The sequence below is a fragment of the Hypanus sabinus genome, chromosome 9 (genome assembly GCF_030144855.1).
Source record: "Hypanus sabinus isolate sHypSab1 chromosome 9, sHypSab1.hap1, whole genome shotgun sequence".
Lineage (NCBI taxonomy): Eukaryota > Metazoa > Chordata > Chondrichthyes > Myliobatiformes > Dasyatidae > Hypanus > Hypanus sabinus.
Genome location: NC_082714.1, coordinates 85564161 through 85584134, shown reverse-complemented (window position 1 = coordinate 85584134; position 19974 = coordinate 85564161). Strand labels below are relative to the sequence as shown.

The following is a 19974-nucleotide window of genomic DNA, read 5'->3' as shown; positions in this document are numbered from 1 at the left end:
TTAAGAGTGCACCTGTATTTATTTATGCAAGAATTTTCTGAACTTGCCCTCCAAAGGCTTTATAGCTGGCCCAAGGTTCAAGATTGTTTACTGCCATTCTTCAGAGCACGAGTGCAAAGGAGAACTCCAGATCCAATGCAGCATAAAAATCACAATAAGCATAAAATACAAACAACTGTAAATATTGAAGCAATCCGTAACCATAACATACAAGGAACTGTTAAGTGTGACCATATAAACATAAGAATCACTTAGATACATAGACTAATTGTATGTACATAAAATGGCGTTAGGTTCAGGAGTATCTGAACATCAAGCAGGAAATGATAAAGTAACAAAGTGACTCTTGTCAAGACGAACACTTCTAGGTTGCAGCAGGACGTATGACACACAGTATGTCAGTGCAGGTAAGAGGTGTGGGGTGTAAGCGTAAAGTGACAGTGCACAGGGAGATGATAAGCTCTGTAGGGCTGTGGAGTGGAATGGCTGCTGAATGTGTGGTGGCAAGTGGGTTAATGGGTGGAGGCATTAATGGGATGGCTTTGGCGGGGTCTAGGGATAACTGTTACGGAGTAGTGGTCCTGGCATGGAGCTGAGTACCTAATGAAGTTGTCAGTGTTGAGGTGCAAAAATACATTTGCAAATTTTCACAATGTGCGAGCAGATTCCTCCCTACCCCCCCCCCCCCCCCAGTGAATAACAATATAACTTTATGCATTCAAGGGCTGTGGTGGAGGGAGAATCTTCCCCCAGTCTTTGTGATAGCGACAGTGTGTTTTTTGTTTACCTGCACCTATTGGGCAAATGGATCCCATTTATCATCTGATGTGAGCACAGTCATTACGATGGTGTGAGAACTCCCTCAGTACTATCCCCAGAGCCTATATTCCTGCCTCTTGCACTAACCCAAGAAACACGAGTCTCGAGTAGGCTTGAGATCAGAGTGAGGACTTGGCAAGTCAATTGATGTCGCATGTCACAGTAGTTTGTTACTTTTTAATAAATTCTGTAAGAGCTTTTGGAATTAGTTTATTATTATTCATTTATTATTGTACCAAGATACAGTGAAAATATTGTCACATAGATCAGATCATTAGAAAGTGGTTTGAAGTAAAACAATGTAAAAAATAACAATGTAACAGCTACAGAGAGAGTGCATTGCTGATAGATAAGGTCCAGGTTTATCACAAGATAGATTGTGAGGTCAAGAATGTATCTTGCCATACAAGGCGTCCGTTTAAGTGTCTGATAGCAGTGGGGTAGAAGCTGTCCTTGAGCCTGGTGGTACATGAGTTTTTAATCTTCTGCCGGAAGGGAGAAGAGGGATTGTTTGGGGTGGGTGAAGTCTTTTATGCTGGCTGTTTTACTGAGGCTGTGAGCCGTCTGGCAAGAATTCCCAGAGAGGAGGCTGGTTTCCTTGAAGTGTTGAGCTTTGACCTTCCAGATGATGCTATGTGGGGATGTGACATTCTGAGGGGCTGAAGTGCTACTTTTAACTTAGTATAGTGGTTAATTAATGTATTAGATAACTTGCCGATGAAATGTTTGTTTCTCCAAGGTTAAAAATTCCTTATGATGCAGGAATAAATCTGGCATTTCTAGTATTTTCCCCCTCCTTGCTGCAACCCATGGCTGGTTTTATTTTGCTCTTTTTGACGTCAATGTTATTGTCATGTTTTAAACTCTGCTCCATAGATTCACCATCATGGTCAAATTGGGCAATGAGACCTTTCCCGCTGCCACAGCAAACAGCAAAAAACTGGCCAAGATGTTGGCAGCAAAGACGGCTGTCCTCCTCCTCCTCGGGAATTCTCCTCAGTTTCCTGCAAGGGTAAGCCATGGACCTGCCTAGTGGTCGTAAGGTCACCTTCTCTAATCCGGTGGTTCGATCGAGAGGGTGAGGAGGATGTGGTGTGTGGAACTGATGAGCAATATCACAGAGCAGCTCTGTTATTTCAAATGATTCATCCCACCCACTGGGATTTTAAAATCTGTCACAGTATTTTACTGTACATGCCAGGAACATCAAGCAATGCTTGTAAGACCATTTCTGTCCTTATACGTGTATATCTCTGTCCGTCTATTTGAATGCATGACGTAGAGTTGTCTGGTACACAAAGAGGCCTCTTGGCCCACTTCATCCATGCCATTTATTTATTTAACGATACAGCACAGTAGTAGGTCCTTCTGGTCCAGTAAGTCCGTGACGTCCAAACACACCAAGTGACCAATTAACCTACTCACCGGTGCACCTTTGGGATGTGGGAGAAAACTGGAGCACCCGGAGGAAACCCACACAGTGGTAACGGGGAGAGCATAAAACTCCCTACACACAGCGGCGGGAGCTGAACCTGGGTGGCTGGTGCTGTAGAACATTACACTAAACACTACTCTTCCTGCCCCATATCGTGTATATCTGTGCTACTTCCTTAATTCCATATCCCTTTATGCCTTGCTTATTCACATACTTGGTCAATGTCATTACCATTCCTTTGCCCACCACTTCCTCCAGCAGCTCATTCCAGACCCCAACTACTTTGTGCTAGTGTTTATGTATTTATTCACATTTTATTCCATCTCTGTATTTTTTAACTTTATGTTTGTACTCTGTATAATTGTATGTTGTGCCAACACACCACAGCAATTTCATAATAAATGTAAATATGTGTGGTGATGCAGTTGGCCCTTGAGGCATCGGCTGATCTCAGAATCGGTTTATTATTGCTACGTGTACCGAGACACAGTGCAAAGCTTGTCCTGCATACTGTTCACACAGATTAGATCATTACACGGTGCTTTGAGCTAGAATAAGGTTAAACAACAGCACTGCAGAATAAAGTGTAAACGCTACAGAAAAAGTGCAGTGCAGGTAAATGATAAAGTGCAAGATCAAAATGAGAAAGATTGTGAGGCCGAGAGTCCATCTTCTTGTACACGATACTGATTACGGTGGGATAGAAAGTGTCCTTGAGCTTGGTGGTACGTGCTTTCAAACTTCTGTATCTTCTGCCAGATGGGAGGAGGGAGAGGAGAGAAATGTCCAGAGTGGGTGGGGTCTTTGATTATTTTGGCTGCTTTACTGAGGCAGGGAGGCTGGTTCCTGTGATGTGCTGAGTTGCGTTCTCAACTCTCTGTAGCTTCTTGCAGCCATGCGCAGAGCCGTTATGTGTCTAGGCAGAATGCTTTCTATGGTAAGAGTTTTGGGACATGCCAGATTTCTTTAGTCTCCTGAGGAGGCAGAGGCATTGCTAAGTTTTCTCGACCATGGCATCAACTTGGTTGGACCAGGGTAGACTCCTGGTGATGTTCACACTGAGGAACTTGAAGCTCTCAACCTCAACAGCGTTGATGTGACAGAAGCATATACATCATCCTCTCCTCCTGAGCTCAATGACCAGCTCTGTTGTTGAATTTGAGGGAAAACTTGCTGTCATGACAGCACTACACTATCTCCTTCCTGATCTCCAATGCATTGTTGGAGATTTGGCCCACTATCATCCGCAAACTTGTAGACAAGGTTAGAGCAGAATCTGGTCACGACATCATGAGTATATTCGGAGTAGGCTGATTAATTCTGGCATTTTTCATTTTGTTTTATTGTAGTCCATGCATGCCTTTGAGCATCATTATTTCCACATGACGTCAGGTCATTGTTCTACCTGCTTGATTATGATTCAGGCTTCCCTCCCCTGTGCCACCCTGAACTTTTCTGTTTCACCAGTAACTAAATCTCTCCTCAATCTGACAGCCCTCAGACATGAACACAGAGAATTCGGTTGCACAGAGCCCCGTTCCAACCCTGGTGCCAATGGACTTCGACACTGCCCAGTCGGGAGGCCTGGGTGAACTGATCACCTACCTGAATAAGAACCCCATCGGCGGCCTTTTGGAATACGCACGCTCGAAAGGCTTTGCAGCAGAGCTCAAGATGATCGATCAGTCGGGCCCACCGCATGACCCAAGGTCAGTGTGATCTTTCTGTACCCCCTCCACTAGTTTCCATCTCCCCTTTCCTTCTCTTTACCTTCAGCCACCTGGCTTCATATCCCCCTCGCCCTTCATTCCCCCTCGCCCTTCGTTCCCCCTCGCCCTTCGTTCCCCCTCGCCCTTCGTTCTCCCCCTCCCCTTCTCTTTCAGTCTCGTCTCTGTCTGTTACATTTACTTTTCACCATCCCAGTTCTCCTGTGTACTTCCAGTCTTTACACAAAAACAAAAAACATCCTGCTTAATTACAGACACCGCCCTTTCCAAAATTGGCATGTGTTGGCAAACAGGATTCTGAGCCATTCAGCACTAAACGTGAAATGCTGGCGGCTCTGCTTGCTGGTGAGGGATCGCAAAGCACCAGTGTGGGAGATTGATTTCCGTGTCTGTGCTGTGGCTAATTGAGCCTTGTGACCAAGCTCTTTGCTGGGCGCTGTGTCACCTTGCGTGGCTGGGAACTGCGGTTACTATTTCTGTGAATATATCGTCACCTTGCCACGGAGGTGTGGGAAGTTGATCATTGCTCACCATTTAAAGCTCTTCAGCTGAGCTACAGATTTGCATTTTAGTCTATTGCTGAGCTAGAATCGTGCAGAAAGAGTGGAGTCACTCATCTCACAATGGTTTCTGTAGGTCTACTCTCAGTGGTTAATTAGGCACACCATTAATCAATATCTTTTCAGCCAATCAAGTGCCAGCAACTCGCTGCATAAAAGCTTGCAGACATGGCCAGGAGGTTCAGATGCTGTTCAGACCCAACATCAGAATGGGAAAGTAATGTGTCTAAGTGACAGGAGATGTACGTGCTGGGATGGTTTGAGTAGCTCAGAAACCACTGGTCACCTGGAATCTTCATGCGAAACGGCTATAGAGCTTACAGAGAAACGTGTGCAAAACAAAAAGGCATCCAGTGAGCAGCAATTCTGCAGGTGAAAGCACCTTGTTAATGAGAGAGGTCAAAGGAGAATGTCCAGCCACACGGCATGCAGAAGAGCATCTCTGAACACACATGTTGAACTTTGAAGTGGATGGGCTACACCAGCAGAAGACCATGAACATACACTCAGAGACCACTTCATTAGGTACAGAAGGTACCCCATAAAGTGGTCGCTGAGTATATGCGCTGTCCTTCCTAAATTCCTTATCCAGCTGTGTCCAATCGATTCAAAGTTGAACTAGCAATAATATCTGATTCCATCATTGCTGAGGTAGCAATTCCCAGAACTTCATCAGCCTGATAGTCTGTGTTCACCTCTCTCATTGCAATCATTTCCCATTTGAATTGTTGATGTTTAAAGCATTGTATTTTCCTGGTAGGAGACCCATTCAGCCCATTATTTCTGTGCTGGGTCTCAGAGGAGTTGCTTTCCCCCGTTTCCCTGACAGGGCATAACTCTAAGGTGTTGGGATGAAAATATAGAGGTCCACAGACTCTCAGTTTGGGTAGGAGTTCATGGCATAAGAAAGGTTTGGAACCCCTGCATTACAGAGGTTTAAGGAGACTTCGATAGCCACATGGATGAAAGAAAAATGAAGCGCTATTTGGGAAGGAAGGGTTAGGTTGATCTTAGGGTAAAGGATCAGTACAACATCATGGCCGAAAGGCCTGTACTGTGCGTACTGTTCTTTTTCAAAGTTCTTTTTTAAGTGCCCATTAACCTAATAATACCCACTTTCACTGAGCGCAAATTTCAGCAGACAGTTAACCAACCAACCAGCACAGTGTAAGTGGAAATGGCGGGGTGGGGGGGGTGGGGGGGGGGGGAGTCCCATGCGGTCACAAGGAGAATGTGCAAACTCCGCACATTCAGTGCCTCGGGTCAAGATTAGATCGGGCTCACTGGAGCTGTTGACACACAGTCTGGCATGGGAGGACTGGGTGGAAGTTATCCAAAATTTGTCTCTTCACATGTTCCTCTGGTTCAGGCAATTATCCATCTTTCCTACGTGGGCTGTAGTGGTGTCCCCCATGGTGAGGCATTCTGTGAACCATCATCTGACTGATCTCTGCTGATTCTGCCAGGCTCTTGAGGGACAAACAAATGCTGGAAGTACTCAGTGGTCAGGCAGCATCTACGGGGGGGGATATACAGTTGACATTTTGTCACAATTGGAAAGGAAGAGAGCAGAGCCCAGGATAAGAAGGTGGGGTGGTGTACGAGGTGGCAGGTAATAGATGAGTCCAGGGGAGGGTGAAGTTGGCTGAGAGTATGGAACAGTACAGTTCAGTCTCTTTGGCCCACAGTGTTGTGCTGATCTTTTACCCTACTCCAAGATCAATCTAACCCTTCCCTCCTTCATAGCCTGCATTTTTAAATTTCTTAAATGCCCCTAAAGTATCTGCCTCTACCACTGCCCCTAGCAGTGTGTTTAATGCACCAACTATGTGATTTAGAAAAAACACCTACCTCTGACGTACTTAAAATTAACCTTATAATTATGCCCTCTTGTATTTCTGCCCAAGGGAAAAATGTCTCTGGCTATCCGCTCAATCTATTCCTCTTGTCTTATACACCTCTGTAAAGTTACCTCTTATTCTCCTTTGCTCCAGAGAAAAACCCAAACTTGCTCCACCTTTCTGAACCAGACAGCATCCTGTAAATGTCGTGCACCTTCTCTAAAGATCCTACATCCCTCCTGTAATGAGGCGACCAGAACTAAGCACAAGTGCTGAGCGTTTCAGAGAGCTTCAGTATTACTTCATTCCCCGACCAATGAAGGCCAGCACCATACACCATCCTAACAACTCTATCATGAACTACACCTTCAAGGAATCTTCAGATATGGGCCCTGAGTCCTCTGTTCCTTCGCATTGCCGAGAATCCTGCCATTAACCCTGTTTACTGCTTTCAAATTTGACTTTACAAGGTGAATCACTTCACACTTTTCCAGGTTGAACTCCATCTGCAACTTCTCAGCCCTTTGTAACCTACGACAACCTGACACACTATCCACAACTCCACCAACCTTTATGTCAGCTGCAGACTCACTAAAGGTGAAAAATTACCAGTGGTACACAGAAATGGCAGACCCTATCACTGTGATCGTACTAAATGAGTCGGGAGGGGTACTTCTGATCTATCAGTATGAATTACCTGTGAAACCTGACTGCACGGTTCAAAGATGAGAAGTGGGTTAGGTTGTGTTTTACCCTTTAACACTGCTTCATACTCGTACACGAGCTGAGAGACACCTCCTTCATTGTCTTGCAGGTTTACCTACCAGGCAAAGGTTGGGGGCCGCTGGTTCCCTCCGGTGAGTTCAAGCAGCAAGAAGCAGGCAAAACAGGAAGCGGCAGATGCTGCGCTCCGTGTCCTCATTGGCGAAGGTGAGAAGGCAGTGCGGACTGGAGAATTCAGCTCTGAGGTAGGTGCCACAGGACTGGGTGGTTTATGGGGCTGTGGACTGATGACTCATGATAGTCCATTGGAATTAGTGGCAAGTGACGTAGATTGGTAAATTGGTTTACTATTGTCACATGTACTGAGCTACAAATGAAAAAAATATTGTTTTGAACCCTGTCCTTACAGATTATTTAATCCCGACAATGTTTTGAGGTAGTGAAAGGGAAAAGGAGAATGCAAAATAAAGTGTTACAGTTACAGAAAAAGTCCAGGCACACAATAAGGTGCAAAGGTCACAACGAGGTAGATCATATTTTTATTTTACTTGAAGGTACAACACTGAACAGGCCCTTCCGGCCCAGTGAGCCACACCGCCAAATGACCCACCGATTTGACCCGAGCCTAATCACAGGGCAATTTAACAATTACCAATTATCCTACTAATCGGTGTGTCTTTGAACCGTGGAAGAAAACTGGAGCACCCAGAGGAAATCTATTCAGGTATGGGAGAGAACGTGCAAGCTCCTATTAGACAGTGCCAGAATTGAACTCCAAATTCCAACATCCTGAGCTTGTAATCGTGTCGTGCTAGTGGCCACACTACCATGGCGACCCTAAGAGTGCACTATTGTACTGGAGCTGCTCACTCTTGACAGTAAGAATCGGCATCATACGCTGCACTAGGCAGTATATGATGGTGATTCTTACTGTCACGGCACGTGTGTGGTAAAGAGCGAGCAGTTCCAGTGCAGTTACCTTGATCCATCGCCTCTGCCACCAAATGACAGGAGTGTCATGAAGTGTCAGACTGATGGCTGGCTGAAGGTGATCAGCTACACGTGAGCTGGGAGGTGGCAGATGGTGGGAGGCTGTACTGGGCACACCCAGGCTCGTATCTCAGGATATATGAAAGGACGTCTGCCTGCTGACCTCTGGAGGCGTTCTTGCTGCTGCAGCAGGAACAACCATGAGGAGCCAGAGATCCATTTAGATACACCGTGCTGCATTGCCATGCCTTAAACCCAAGGCAGTGTGTGCTGACTATGCATGGTACAGTGTGTGCAGGGATATTACTGTCAGGCCTGAGGTGGCAGCGAAGAGGGGGAATGGTGGTGAGGTTTCAGGTCTATACCTTCCCTGTGTCATATCAAAGCCTGGCAGATAGGGGTCAGGTCGTTTGTTGCGTAATTTACAGACCTTCACCCAGGTCTTGATGTATTTTTCAGTATTACAAGTATAAAACCATGAGGGGGACATGCAGTGTGAATGAGCTCAGTCTTTTCCCCAGGAATGGGTAGTGCAGAACCAAGGGGGCACAAGTTTTAAGGTGAGATTGAGCAAGAAGGAGTGGTATAGCCAACGAGCTGCCAGAGGAAGTTGCTAAGGCAGATACAATGACAACAATTTAAAGATAGTTTAACAGGTTCACCGATAACGGTTAGAGTCCTACAAGCAGTAGGCAACAGATTTGGGCCCTTCGGCCCAACAAGCCCATGCCAGCATTCAAACTTCCTGCACTCAGCCTATATCCTCTTAAACCCCAACCATGCACATACACATCCACATCAAACTCAAATGTATTTTTGAAGTATGCAGATGTCACCGTATACTACCCTGTGGTTTGTTCACTTGTGCTTTTTAAATGACACTGGAAAATGATGCTGGTGAGGTAGTAATGGGGGGGGATAAAGAAATAGTAGATGAACTTAATAGGTACTTTGCATCTGTCTTCACTGTGGAAGACACTAGCAGTGTGCCAGACATCCGTGAGTGTCAGGGAGCAGGAGTGTGTGCCACTGTTATTACAAAGGGAAAAGTGCTAGGCAAATTCAAAGGTCTTAAGGTGGATGAGACACCTGGGCCAGATAGACTACATCCCTGAGTCCTGAGCAAGGACGCTGAAGAGATAACAGATGCATTGGTCATGATGTTTCAAGAATCTCTTGATTCTGGCATGGTCCCGGAGGACTAGAAGATTGCAAATGTCACTCCACTCTTTAAGAAGGCAAAAGAAAAGAGATTATAGGCCAGTTAGCCCAACCTCAGTGGTTGGGAAGGTGTCGGAATTTATTATTAAGAATGAGGATTTGAGATACTTGGAGACTAATGATAAAATAAGTCAAAATCAGAATGGTTTCTGTGAAGGGTAATCTTGCCTGACAAATCTGTTAGAAATCCTTGAGAAAATAACAAGCAGAGTGAACAAAGGAGAGGCAGTGGATGTCATTTACTTGGATTTTCCAAGGGTGTTTGATTAAGTGTCACACCTGAAGTTGCTTAACAAGATAAAATTCTATGGCATTACAGGAAAGATACTGGCACAGGTAGCAGAATGACTGACAGGCAGGAGGCAGCGTGTGGAAATAAAAGGGGCCTTTTCTGGTTGGCTGCCGGAGATTAGTGGTTTTCCTCAGGGATCAGTATTGGGTCCCTGCTGCTCAGTGAAATTGATGGCTTTGTGGCAAAATTTGCAGATGATACAAAGATAGGTAGTGCTGAGGAAGCAATGCAAATTGAAAGAATGGACAAAAAAGTGGCGGATGGAATACGGTGTTGGGATATGTGTGATATTGCATTTTGGTGAAAGGAACAATAGTGTGGACTGTTATCTAAATGGGGAGAAGGTTCAAACGTCAGAGGTGCAAGGGGCTTCGGAGTCCTCATGCAAGAATCCTGGAAGGTTGATTTACAGGTTGAGCCTGTGGTAAAGAAGGCAAATGCAATGTTGGCATTTATTTCAAGGGGAATAGAATATAAGAGCAAGGAGATAATGCTGAGGCTTTATAGGGCACTAGTCAACAATATTGACAACAGTTTTGGGCCCGTATCTCAGAAAGGATGTGTTGTCATTGGAGAGAGTTCAGAGGGGGTTCATGAGGATGATTCTGGGCTTGAAGGGATTAACGTGAGGAACGTGTGGCAGCTTTGGGCTTGTACTCACTGAAGTTTAGAAGAATTGCGGTGGGGGGAGGTGGTTCTCATTGAAACCTACCGAATGTTGAAAGGAAAACATTCCAAATGTTGAAAGGATAGGATGGATGTGGAGAGGATGTTTCCTATGGTGGGGGTATCCAGAACTAGAGGGCACAGCCTCAAAATTGAGGTGACCCTTTAGAACCGAGGTAAGGATTTTTTTTTAGCCAGAAAGTAGTAAATCTGCGGAATGCTCTGCCACAGACTGCGGTGGAGGCCAGGTCCGTGCGTATATTTAAGGTGGAAGTTGACCATTTCCAGATTGGTCAGGGCATCAAAGGATATGGTGAGAAGGCAGGTGTATGGGGTTGAGTGGGATCTGGGATCAGCCATGATGGAATGGTGGAGCAGACCCAAGGGGCCGAATGGCCTGATTTTTCTCCTATGTCTTCTGGTCACTATTGTACTTGCCTCCATTGTTACAGGGATATGTACCTAGTGTAGTAAATGGCTGGAGTCTCCTAGGGAACTACATCTGTGTGAAGTACATCCAGCTGCAGCTCCTTGAAGACCGTGTTAGAGAGCTGGAGGAGCAGCTGGATGACCTTTGGCTTGTACAGGAGATAATTGATCAGCGTTACAGGGAAGTAGTCACCCCTCAGTTGCAGGAAGTGAGTAACGGTGACTGTCGTGTGAAATGGACATGTGAATAGGCAGTTAGTGCAGAGCACCCCTCTGGCAATTCCCCTCAATAATAAGTATACAGCTTTGGATAATGTTGTGGGGGATGACCTCCCAGGGAAATGCCATGGAGACTGGGTTACTGGTACTGAGAAGGGAAAGAGGGAGAAGAGGGGAGTGGTAGAGATAGGGGTCTCAGTAGTCAGGGAACAGATAGGAAATTCTGTGGATGTGAACAGGACACCCGAATGATATGTTGCCTCCCAGGTGCCAGGGTCAGGGACGTCTTGGATCAAGTCCATGACATTTTGGAGAGGGAGGGAAAGCAGCCAGATGTCTTGGTACATATAGGAACCAATAACATAGGAAGGAAAAGTAAGAAGATCCTGAAAAGAAAATTTGGAGAAGCAGGATCTCACAGGGAGTAATTTCTGGATTTTGCCTGTGCCATGCGCCAGTGAGGGTGAAAACAGGATGATTTAGCAGATTAATGTATGACTGAGAAGCTGGTGCAGCAGGCAGGGGCTTTAGGTTCTTGAATCATTTGGGCTGTCTTCTGGGGAAGGTTCAGAAGTGTCGGATTGCACCTAAACCTGAAGGGAGCCAATATTCTCATGGGCAAATTTGTTAAATCTATTAGGGAGGAATTAAGCTAGTTTGGCGTTGGGGGTGGGGCGGGGGTGGGAACCAGAGTGAAGGGTCTCAGGATAGGACAGATGGTAAAAAAGCAAAGATAGCGTGCAGACTGTCAGGAAGGGCAGGTATATGATAGGACATAATTGCGGCCAGCAGGATGAGTATCAGTGCATTAGGAACGCAGAATCAAAAAGGGTAGCAAATACAGTACTCGACGTGTTATATCTCATTGCACAGAATACAAGAAATAAGGTGGATGATCTTGTTGCACTATTGCAGATTGTCAGGTATGATATTGTGGTCATCACTGAATCATGACAGAAGGATGGTTGTAGATGGGAGTTGTATTTCCAAAGTTACACATTGTATCAGAGGGATAGGAAGGTAGGCAGAGTGGGTGGCGTGGTTCTGCTGGTAAAGAATGGCATCAAATCAGTAGAAAGATATGACATAGGATCGGAATCCTTGTGGGTTGAGTTAAGAACCTGCAAGGGTAAAAGGACTCTGTTGGCAGTTACACACTGGCCTCCCAACAGTGGCTGGGATGTGGACCATAGATTACAAACAGGAAATAGAAAAGGCATGTCAAAAGAGCGATGTTATGATAGTCATGGGAGATTTTAACATGCAGGTCGATTGTGAAAATCAGGTTGGAAATGGATCTCAGGAGAGTGTGTTTGTTGAATACCTGTGATAGCTTTTTAGATCAGTTTCTCGTTGAGCCTCCTAGAGGATTGGCTATACTGGATTGGGTGTTAGGTAATGAGGGAGCTTAAGATAAAAGAACCCGCAGGGGACAGTGATTATAATATGATTGAATTCAATTTGAAATTTGATAGGGAGAAAGTAAAGTCTGGCATAGCGTTATTTCAGTGGAGTAAGGGAAACTACAGTGGTATGAGAGAGGAGTTGGCCAAATTAAATTGGAAGGAGATGCTGGCAGGGATGACAGCAGAGCAGCAATGGCACGAGTTTCTGGGAAAAATGAGGAAGGTGCAGGATAGATGTGTTCCAAGATGAAGAAATGCTCAACTGGCAAAATAGTACAACCATGGCTGACAAAGGAAGTCGAAGCAAATGTAAAAGCAAAAGAGGGGGCAGACAGCAATGCAGAAAGACAGAGGATTAGTAAGCTTTTAAAGCCCTACAGAGAGCAACTAAAAGAATCATTGGGACGGAAAAAATGAAATATGAAAGCAAGCTAGTAAACAATATCAAAGTGGATAGTAAAACCTTTTTCCAAGTGTGCAAAAAATAAAAGAGAGATGAAAGTAGCTATAGGACTGCTAGAAAATGAGGCCAGAGAAATAGTAATGGGGGACAAGCAGATGGCAGATGAACTAAATAAATATTTTGCATCAGTCTTCACTGTGGAAGATAGTAGCAGTGGACTAGATGTTGAAGGGTGTGAGAGAAGAGAAGTGAGTGCAGTTACTGTTAGAAGGGAGAAGGTGCACAAAAAGCTGAAAGACCTAAGGGTACACGAGTCACCTGGACCAGATGAACTCCACCCCAGGGTTCTGAAAGAGGTGGCGGTAGAGATTGTGGAGAAACTAGCAATGATCTTTCCAAAAATCATTGGACTCTGGCATGGTGCCAGAGGACACTAAAACTGCAAATGTCACTCCATTCTTTAAGAAAGGTGGAAGGCAGCAGAAAGGAAATTATAGACCAGTTAGCCTGACCTCCGTGGTTGTGTAGATGTTGGAGTCAGTTGTTGAGGATGAGGTTATGGAGTACTTGGTGACACAGGACAAGATAGGACAAAGTTACAGTGGTTTCCTTATGACAAATTTTTGCCTGACAAACCTGTTAGAATTCTTTAAAGAGATTACAAGTAGGATAGATAAATGGGATGCAGTGGCTGTTGTATATTTGGACTTTCAGAAGGCCTTTGACAAGGTGCCACACACGAGGCTACTTACCAAGTTAAGAGCCCATGGTGTCAAAGGAAAGTTACTGGCATGGTTAGAGCATTGGCTGATTGGTAGGAGGCAGTGAGTGGGAATAAAAGAATCCTTTTCTGGTTGGCTGCCAGTGACTATTGGTGTTCCACAGGGATTGGTGTTGGGACCACTTTTTATGCTGTATATCAGTGATTTAGATGATGGAATAGGCGGCTTTGTCGTCAGATGATACGAAGATTGGTGGAGGGGCAGGTAGTGTTGAGTAAACAGGTAGGGTGCAGAAAGACTTAGATTAGGAGAATGGGCAAGAGAGTTGCAAGTGAAATGCAGTGTTGGAAATTGTGTAGTCATGCACTGGTAGAAGAAATAAATATACAGACGATTTTCTAAACAAGGAGAAAAAACAAAAATCTGAGAGGCAAAAGGACTTGGAGTCCTTGTGCAGGCCCCCTAAAGGTTTAACTTGCAGGTTGAGTCAGTGGTGAGGAAGGCAAATGCAATGTTAGCATTCATTTCAAGAGATCTGGAATACAAGAGCAGGGATGTGTTGCTGAGGCTTTATAAGGCACTGGTGAGATCTCACCTTGAGTATTGTGAACAGTTCCGGACTCCTCATCTAAGGAAAGCTGTGCTGACATTGGATCGGGTTCAGAGGAACTTCACAAGGATGATTTCGGGAATGAAAGGGTTATCATACAAGGAACACTTTGATAGTTCTGGGTCTGTACTCACTGGAAATTAGAAGGATGAGGAGGGACCTGATTGAAACCTTTCAAATGTTGAAAGGCCTAGACAGAATAGATGTGGAAAGGATCTTTCCCATGGTGGCAGAGTCTAGGGCAAGAGGGCACAGTCTCAGGTTAGAGGGACATTCATTTAAAGCAGAGATATGGAGAGATTTCTCTAGCCAGAGGGTGGTGAATTTGTGGAATCTATTACCAGGCACTGTGGAGGCCAGGTTTTTGGGCATATGTAGGACAGAGCTTAATAAGGTCTTGATTGGAGATGACATCAAAATTACGGGGAGAAGGTCAGGGGTGGGGCTGAGGAAGGAAAAAGGATTAGCCATGATTGACTGGTGGAGCAGACTGGATAGGCCAAATGGTCTAATTCTGCTCCTAGGGCTTATGAGATGGGCTGTATGCAGGCAAATGGGAATGGCTTGGGTGGGAGTTTGGTCAACATGGACCAGTGGGCTGAAGGACCTGTTTCCATAGCTTTGTTGATTAACATCAGTGAATGTGCAATAATATTTTTCCATAAAAGTTTGGTTATGTCGGGGTTGAGGGGAGCTTGATTTCAGGCCAGTATATTGGCTGGGTTTAGGTTGGGGTTTAGCCAGGCCAATGTCCACCTCGTGCGCTGCAGATCTCGCTGTTGTCTTCCAGCTGCCCATGTCAGGAGGCACGATGCACGACCAGATTGCCATGCTCAGCCACCAGTGTTTCAACAATCTGACTGCCCGCATTCAACACAGCCTGCTGGGCCGCAAGATCCTAGCCGCCATCATCATGAAGAAGGCCGATGAGGACCTGGGGACCACAGTCAGCCTGGGCACAGGTACGCATTGCGGGAGGCTGTGTGAATGGCAAAGGGGGCTGTGCTGCCACTGTACTGTTCAGCTGTGCTACATGTCACACAGACCAGCTAAATATGTTCAACGTTCAAAGTAAATTTCTTATCAAAGTACATGTATGTCACCAAATACTACACTGAAATTCATTTTCTCTTGGGCGTTGATGAAATGCAATAGAATCAATGAAAAACTGCACCCAAATTAAGATAAACAACTAGTGTGCAAACAAAATTGTGCAAATACACAAAAATACAACATAATAAATATTGAGAATATGAGTTGTATAGTCATTGAAAGTGAGTCCAGAGGTTGTAGAATCAGTTTGGTGTTGTGGTGAATGAAGTTATCCATGTTGATTCAGGACCCTGATGGTTGTAGGGTCACAACTGTTCCTGAACCTGGTGGTGCGGGACCTAAGGTAGCAAGAAGAGAGCATGGCCTGGATGGTGGTGCTCTGCACATCTACCAAATTCAAAATGCCCACTGTCCGACACTGTGTGCAGGACCAGAAACCTTACATCATCAGAAATTGGAATTGCTTTAAATGTTGTCTCATGTACAGAGATATAGTGAAAAAGCTTGTCTTGCATGCTGTTCATACAGATCAGGTCATTACACAGGGCATTGAGGTAAAACAGTTACAGAATGCCAAATAAAGTGTAACAGTTACAGAAGAAGTGAAGTGCAGGTAAACAATAAGGTGCAAGATTATAACAAGGGAGATTTTGGGGTCAAGAGTCTATCTTATCCTAGTAGAGGACCGTTCAGCAGTCTTATAACAGCAGATAGAAGCTGTCCTTGTGCCTGATGTTATTTGCTTTCAGGCTTTTGTATTTTTTGCCCAATTATCTGGGATGGGTGGGGTCTTTGATTATGTTGTCTGCTTCACAGGGGCAGTAAAAGTATAGACAGTATGGAAAAGTATGGGCAGAGTCCATGGAGAGGAGGCTGGTGTCTGTGATGTTCTGAGTTACAGCTGTCTGCATTTACCAATGCCGATGCCAGTGGGAACAGGGCATTTAGGTTGCAGAGTCCCATTTTTAGGCACTGAATCGCCAAGGTATTGAACCAAGTAACAAACCAAGTGCTGGGAGATCCATTCAGTTTCAGATACATTTAGTTATCACATGTACATCAACACTACAGTGAAAAGCGTCGTTTGTATTAACAACCAACACACCCAGGGATGCACTGGGGACCTCACATCAGCAGCAACATTGCATCCCACAATGTTTGGTAGAACACAACAAGCAACAACACAACAGCAGCAAAAAGAGGCCCCTTTGCTCCCACCCATGCACACACACAGACCTCCATTCCCAGGAATGAAGTTACTGTCACTGGGTAATCTATCTGTGCATAATCACCAATATCTGAGATACTAGGATCATTTCCAGTGGGGGACTGAAAGCTGAAGATGACTTAATTCATTATAATTAAAATACTGAAGGGTTTGATAAAATAAATGGGGCTATTTTCTTTGGGGATTTAGTAATATAGAGTCATAGAGCAATACAGCACCAATTCTGGCCTTTTGGCCCAACTAGATCACAGTCCCCAGCCAGATGTCCCAACTTCAGTGTTCTGCCCATAGCCGATTAGCACTGCTTAAATGATAGTATTGTACCTGCCTTAAATATTTCCCCCAGCAACTTGCTACGCACTCACCACCATCTGCATGAATAGGTTGCCTGTCAGATTCCTTTGAAATCTTTCCCCTCTCACCCCAAATTTATGCCCCCTAGTTTTGGAATCCAGTATCCTGGGGAAAAAACTGTACCTCACAGAAACAAAGAAGACCTACAGCACAATACAGGCCCTTCAGCCCACAATGCTGTGCCGAACATGTACTTATTTTAGAAATTACCCAGGGTTACATATAGCCCTCTATTTTTCTAAACTCCATGTACCTATCCAGGAGTCTCTTAAAAGACCCTATTGTATCTGCCTCAACCACTGTCGCCGGCAGCCCATTCCACTCTCTGTGGAAAAAAAAAACCAACACAACACACAAAATGCTGGTGCAATGCAGCAGGCCAGGCAACATCTACAGGAGGAAGTAGAGTCGACGTTTCGGGCCAAGACCCTTCGTCAGGACTAACTGAAAGAAAAGATAGTAATCTCTTAGATGTTATTAGAGGTCTAAATAGACTGCCATTCAGCAATGTGCTTCAACACACATTCTCCACTATTTCCCCCCAGGAAGCCTAAATATTTGCCCCATTTTTGTGTCTAGACGTCCAGTCTATCAAACTGTTTGAAAGACATACATTCAAAAGCTGCCACTTCGGCTGTTCCTGTGGCCCGCTCCTGAAATTATGGTCACCCCCCCCCCCCCCCCCCCAAGTTCCTCCAACCTCTAAGTATAATTTGTCTTCCTACCATTATACTTGCCTGGATCCAATATTGAGAGTGTTTATCCCCAAGTACCCCAAGTGTGTCTACAAAAAGTCTGGGGCAGAAAGGGAGTTGAATACCCGAAACTTTGCTGATATACTTATGTATCTTAATCCAAAATTCTTGAATTCTGGGACAGGACCAGAGCGCATGTACTAAGTCCCCTTTATCCACCTCACAGCGCCAGCACTCGGGTATTTTTCAACCCTAATCTATGTAACCTTGCTGGAGTCCAATAAAAGCGGTGTAGAATCTCAAACTGAATAAGGCGCACCCTCAGGTCTCTTGACATTTTTGCAAATTTTGTCCCACTCTTTTGTCTCAAAAGTCACACTCAGGTCTTTTTCCCATGCTCTTTTAAGACCCAACAGAAATTTGTCCCTGGAGATTTGCGTTAAAGCTGAATAATAAGTTGAGCCTTTGTGACCTTTACCATATGCAGCCAGTACAGTAGACAACATTGTACCAACTTGTGGGGGTTACTGTGTAGAACCAAAAGTTGTAAGTAGCAAATGATGCAGTTGAAGATATCTCCAAAGTTGTGACCTAGGGATATCGTACTGTTGTGTTAATTGATTAAAAGATTTTAAACTATCACCATTATAAAGGTCTCCCAATTTAATTATACCTTTCCCTTGCCATTCCCTCCAAAAGAAAGGGGACTTATCATTACACAACTTTGGATTCATCCAGATACTCGAGGCTTCATTCAAATATGGATTAAATTTAAATAATCTGGCTAGCTTATTCCAAAACAAATGCATATGCGATGTAATTGGGTGAGACCTTGCCTTAGGAGGTAACTTGATAATGGAGGAATGGGAGTACGAGCAGAACACTCAATATGATACCAAGGAGGCGCTCTTTCCAGAGGGAGAGACCAATGCTTAAGAGTAAAGGCATAGTAATAGTATATTAACTTTGGCAAATCTAAGCCAACTGGCAATCGTAATTTGATAAAATTTAAGCATGGCCATTTACCATTCCAAATAAAAACCTTAATTATTTTATCAAATTGCTTAAAATAAGTTAATAAGATTTGAACTGGTAACGATTGGAACAGATAATTAACCTTTGGAATGCTATTCATCTTCAAGACATTTACTTTTCCCGACATTGACAAATGCAATGATGACCATCTGTCTACATCACATGAAATTCTCTGCAATAATGGATCAAAATTTACCTTTAGTTGAGGGGGAAAATTAGTACCTAAATATCGTATACCCTTCTTTGGCCAGTGAAATTGGCCTGGGTAAAAAACAGATGCAGGGCAACATGCAGTCAATAGTAGTGCTTCTGATTTTGTCCAATTAACCTTATAACCTGAGAATCTAGAGTAAGTCTTCATAATGTTAAGAAGACATGGCACTGACCGACTAGGGTCTGACACAAATAATAAAATATCATCCACATAAAGCATCAGTTTATGAACCTGTCCTCCCACAGATATCCCTATAAAGTTCTCAATCTCTCTGATAGCTGCTGCCAGGGGCTCCAAAGCTAGGCAGAACAACATTGGGGAAAGTGGGGAACCCTGTTGGGTACCTCTTCTAAGAGAGAAATAAGGTGAAATGTAACCACTAGTTTGAACCACTGCTTCAGAGTTATCATACAACAGTCTAATCCATTTTAAAAAGATGGGTCCAAATCCAAAAAATTGAAGAATCTTAAACAGATAGCCCCATTCCACTCGATCATATGCTTTCTCAGCATCAAGTGAGATAGCTGCTATAGGTGACTGATTATCGGCCACTGACCACATAATATTCACAAGAAGCCTTATATTATCAGATGAGCTGCGGCCCCTGATAAATCCCACCTGATCACTGTGTATCAATCATGTTATTACTGTGTCTAAACGGTTTGCAAGGATCTTTGGTAAAATTTTCACATCTATTGGGATTTGGGAAATTGGTCTATAATTCTTACTTTCACGTGGGTCTTTACCCTCTTTCAGAATCAATGTAATTAGCACTTGTGATAAAGGAGGAGGTAAATTACCCCGCTCTATAGACTCATTGTACATATTCAGCAGTAGTGGAGCCAGCTTCTTCGCAGAGCATTAAAAAAATTCCGCTGTAAGTCCATCTGGGCCAGGAGCTTTCCCACTAGAAAAGGTCTTAATCACTGATATAATTTCTTCCAATGTTATAGCGGAATCAAGGTATTGTTGTTCTTTCGTCAATTTAGGTAACCCTGATGGCCTCAGAAAGCTATCAGTTTCTTCCTCACTAGAGTTGGAGGTTGATGTATATAGGTCCTTACAAAACTCTTGGAATGCATCATTAATATCCTTGGGTGTCATCAAGGTATCACCTGTTGCTGATCTACTAGATGGGATGAAAAATATTGATTCTCTCTGTTTTATACATCTTGCCAGAAGCTTGCCAGCTTTCTCCCCTGATTCAAATAGCCTTTGTCGTGCCTTAAAAGCCAAAATTCTACTTTCTGGGTTAATATTAGATTGTATTGATATTTCAGCTGTGTTAGTTCTCTCAAATCTTTGGATGGTGTTACGTGCCCCGTAACTGGG

The 19974-nt window shown here is 44.3% G+C and overlaps 1 protein-coding gene across 4 annotated transcripts in view; it reads left to right on the top strand.

The window, feature by feature from the left end:
* Positions 1-19974, top strand: part of adar (adenosine deaminase RNA specific) — a 120355-nt gene that overhangs the window by 62057 nt on the left and 38324 nt on the right. For all 4 annotated transcript variants that reach the window (XM_059980040.1, XM_059980037.1, XM_059980039.1 and 1 more), the window contains 4 exons: positions 1696-1831; positions 3749-3963; positions 7197-7350; positions 14854-15025. In XM_059980040.1, coding sequence (XP_059836023.1) covers positions 1696-1831; positions 3749-3963; positions 7197-7350; positions 14854-15025 — 677 coding nt within the window. The remainder of the gene's footprint in view (positions 1-1695; positions 1832-3748; positions 3964-7196; positions 7351-14853; positions 15026-19974) is intronic.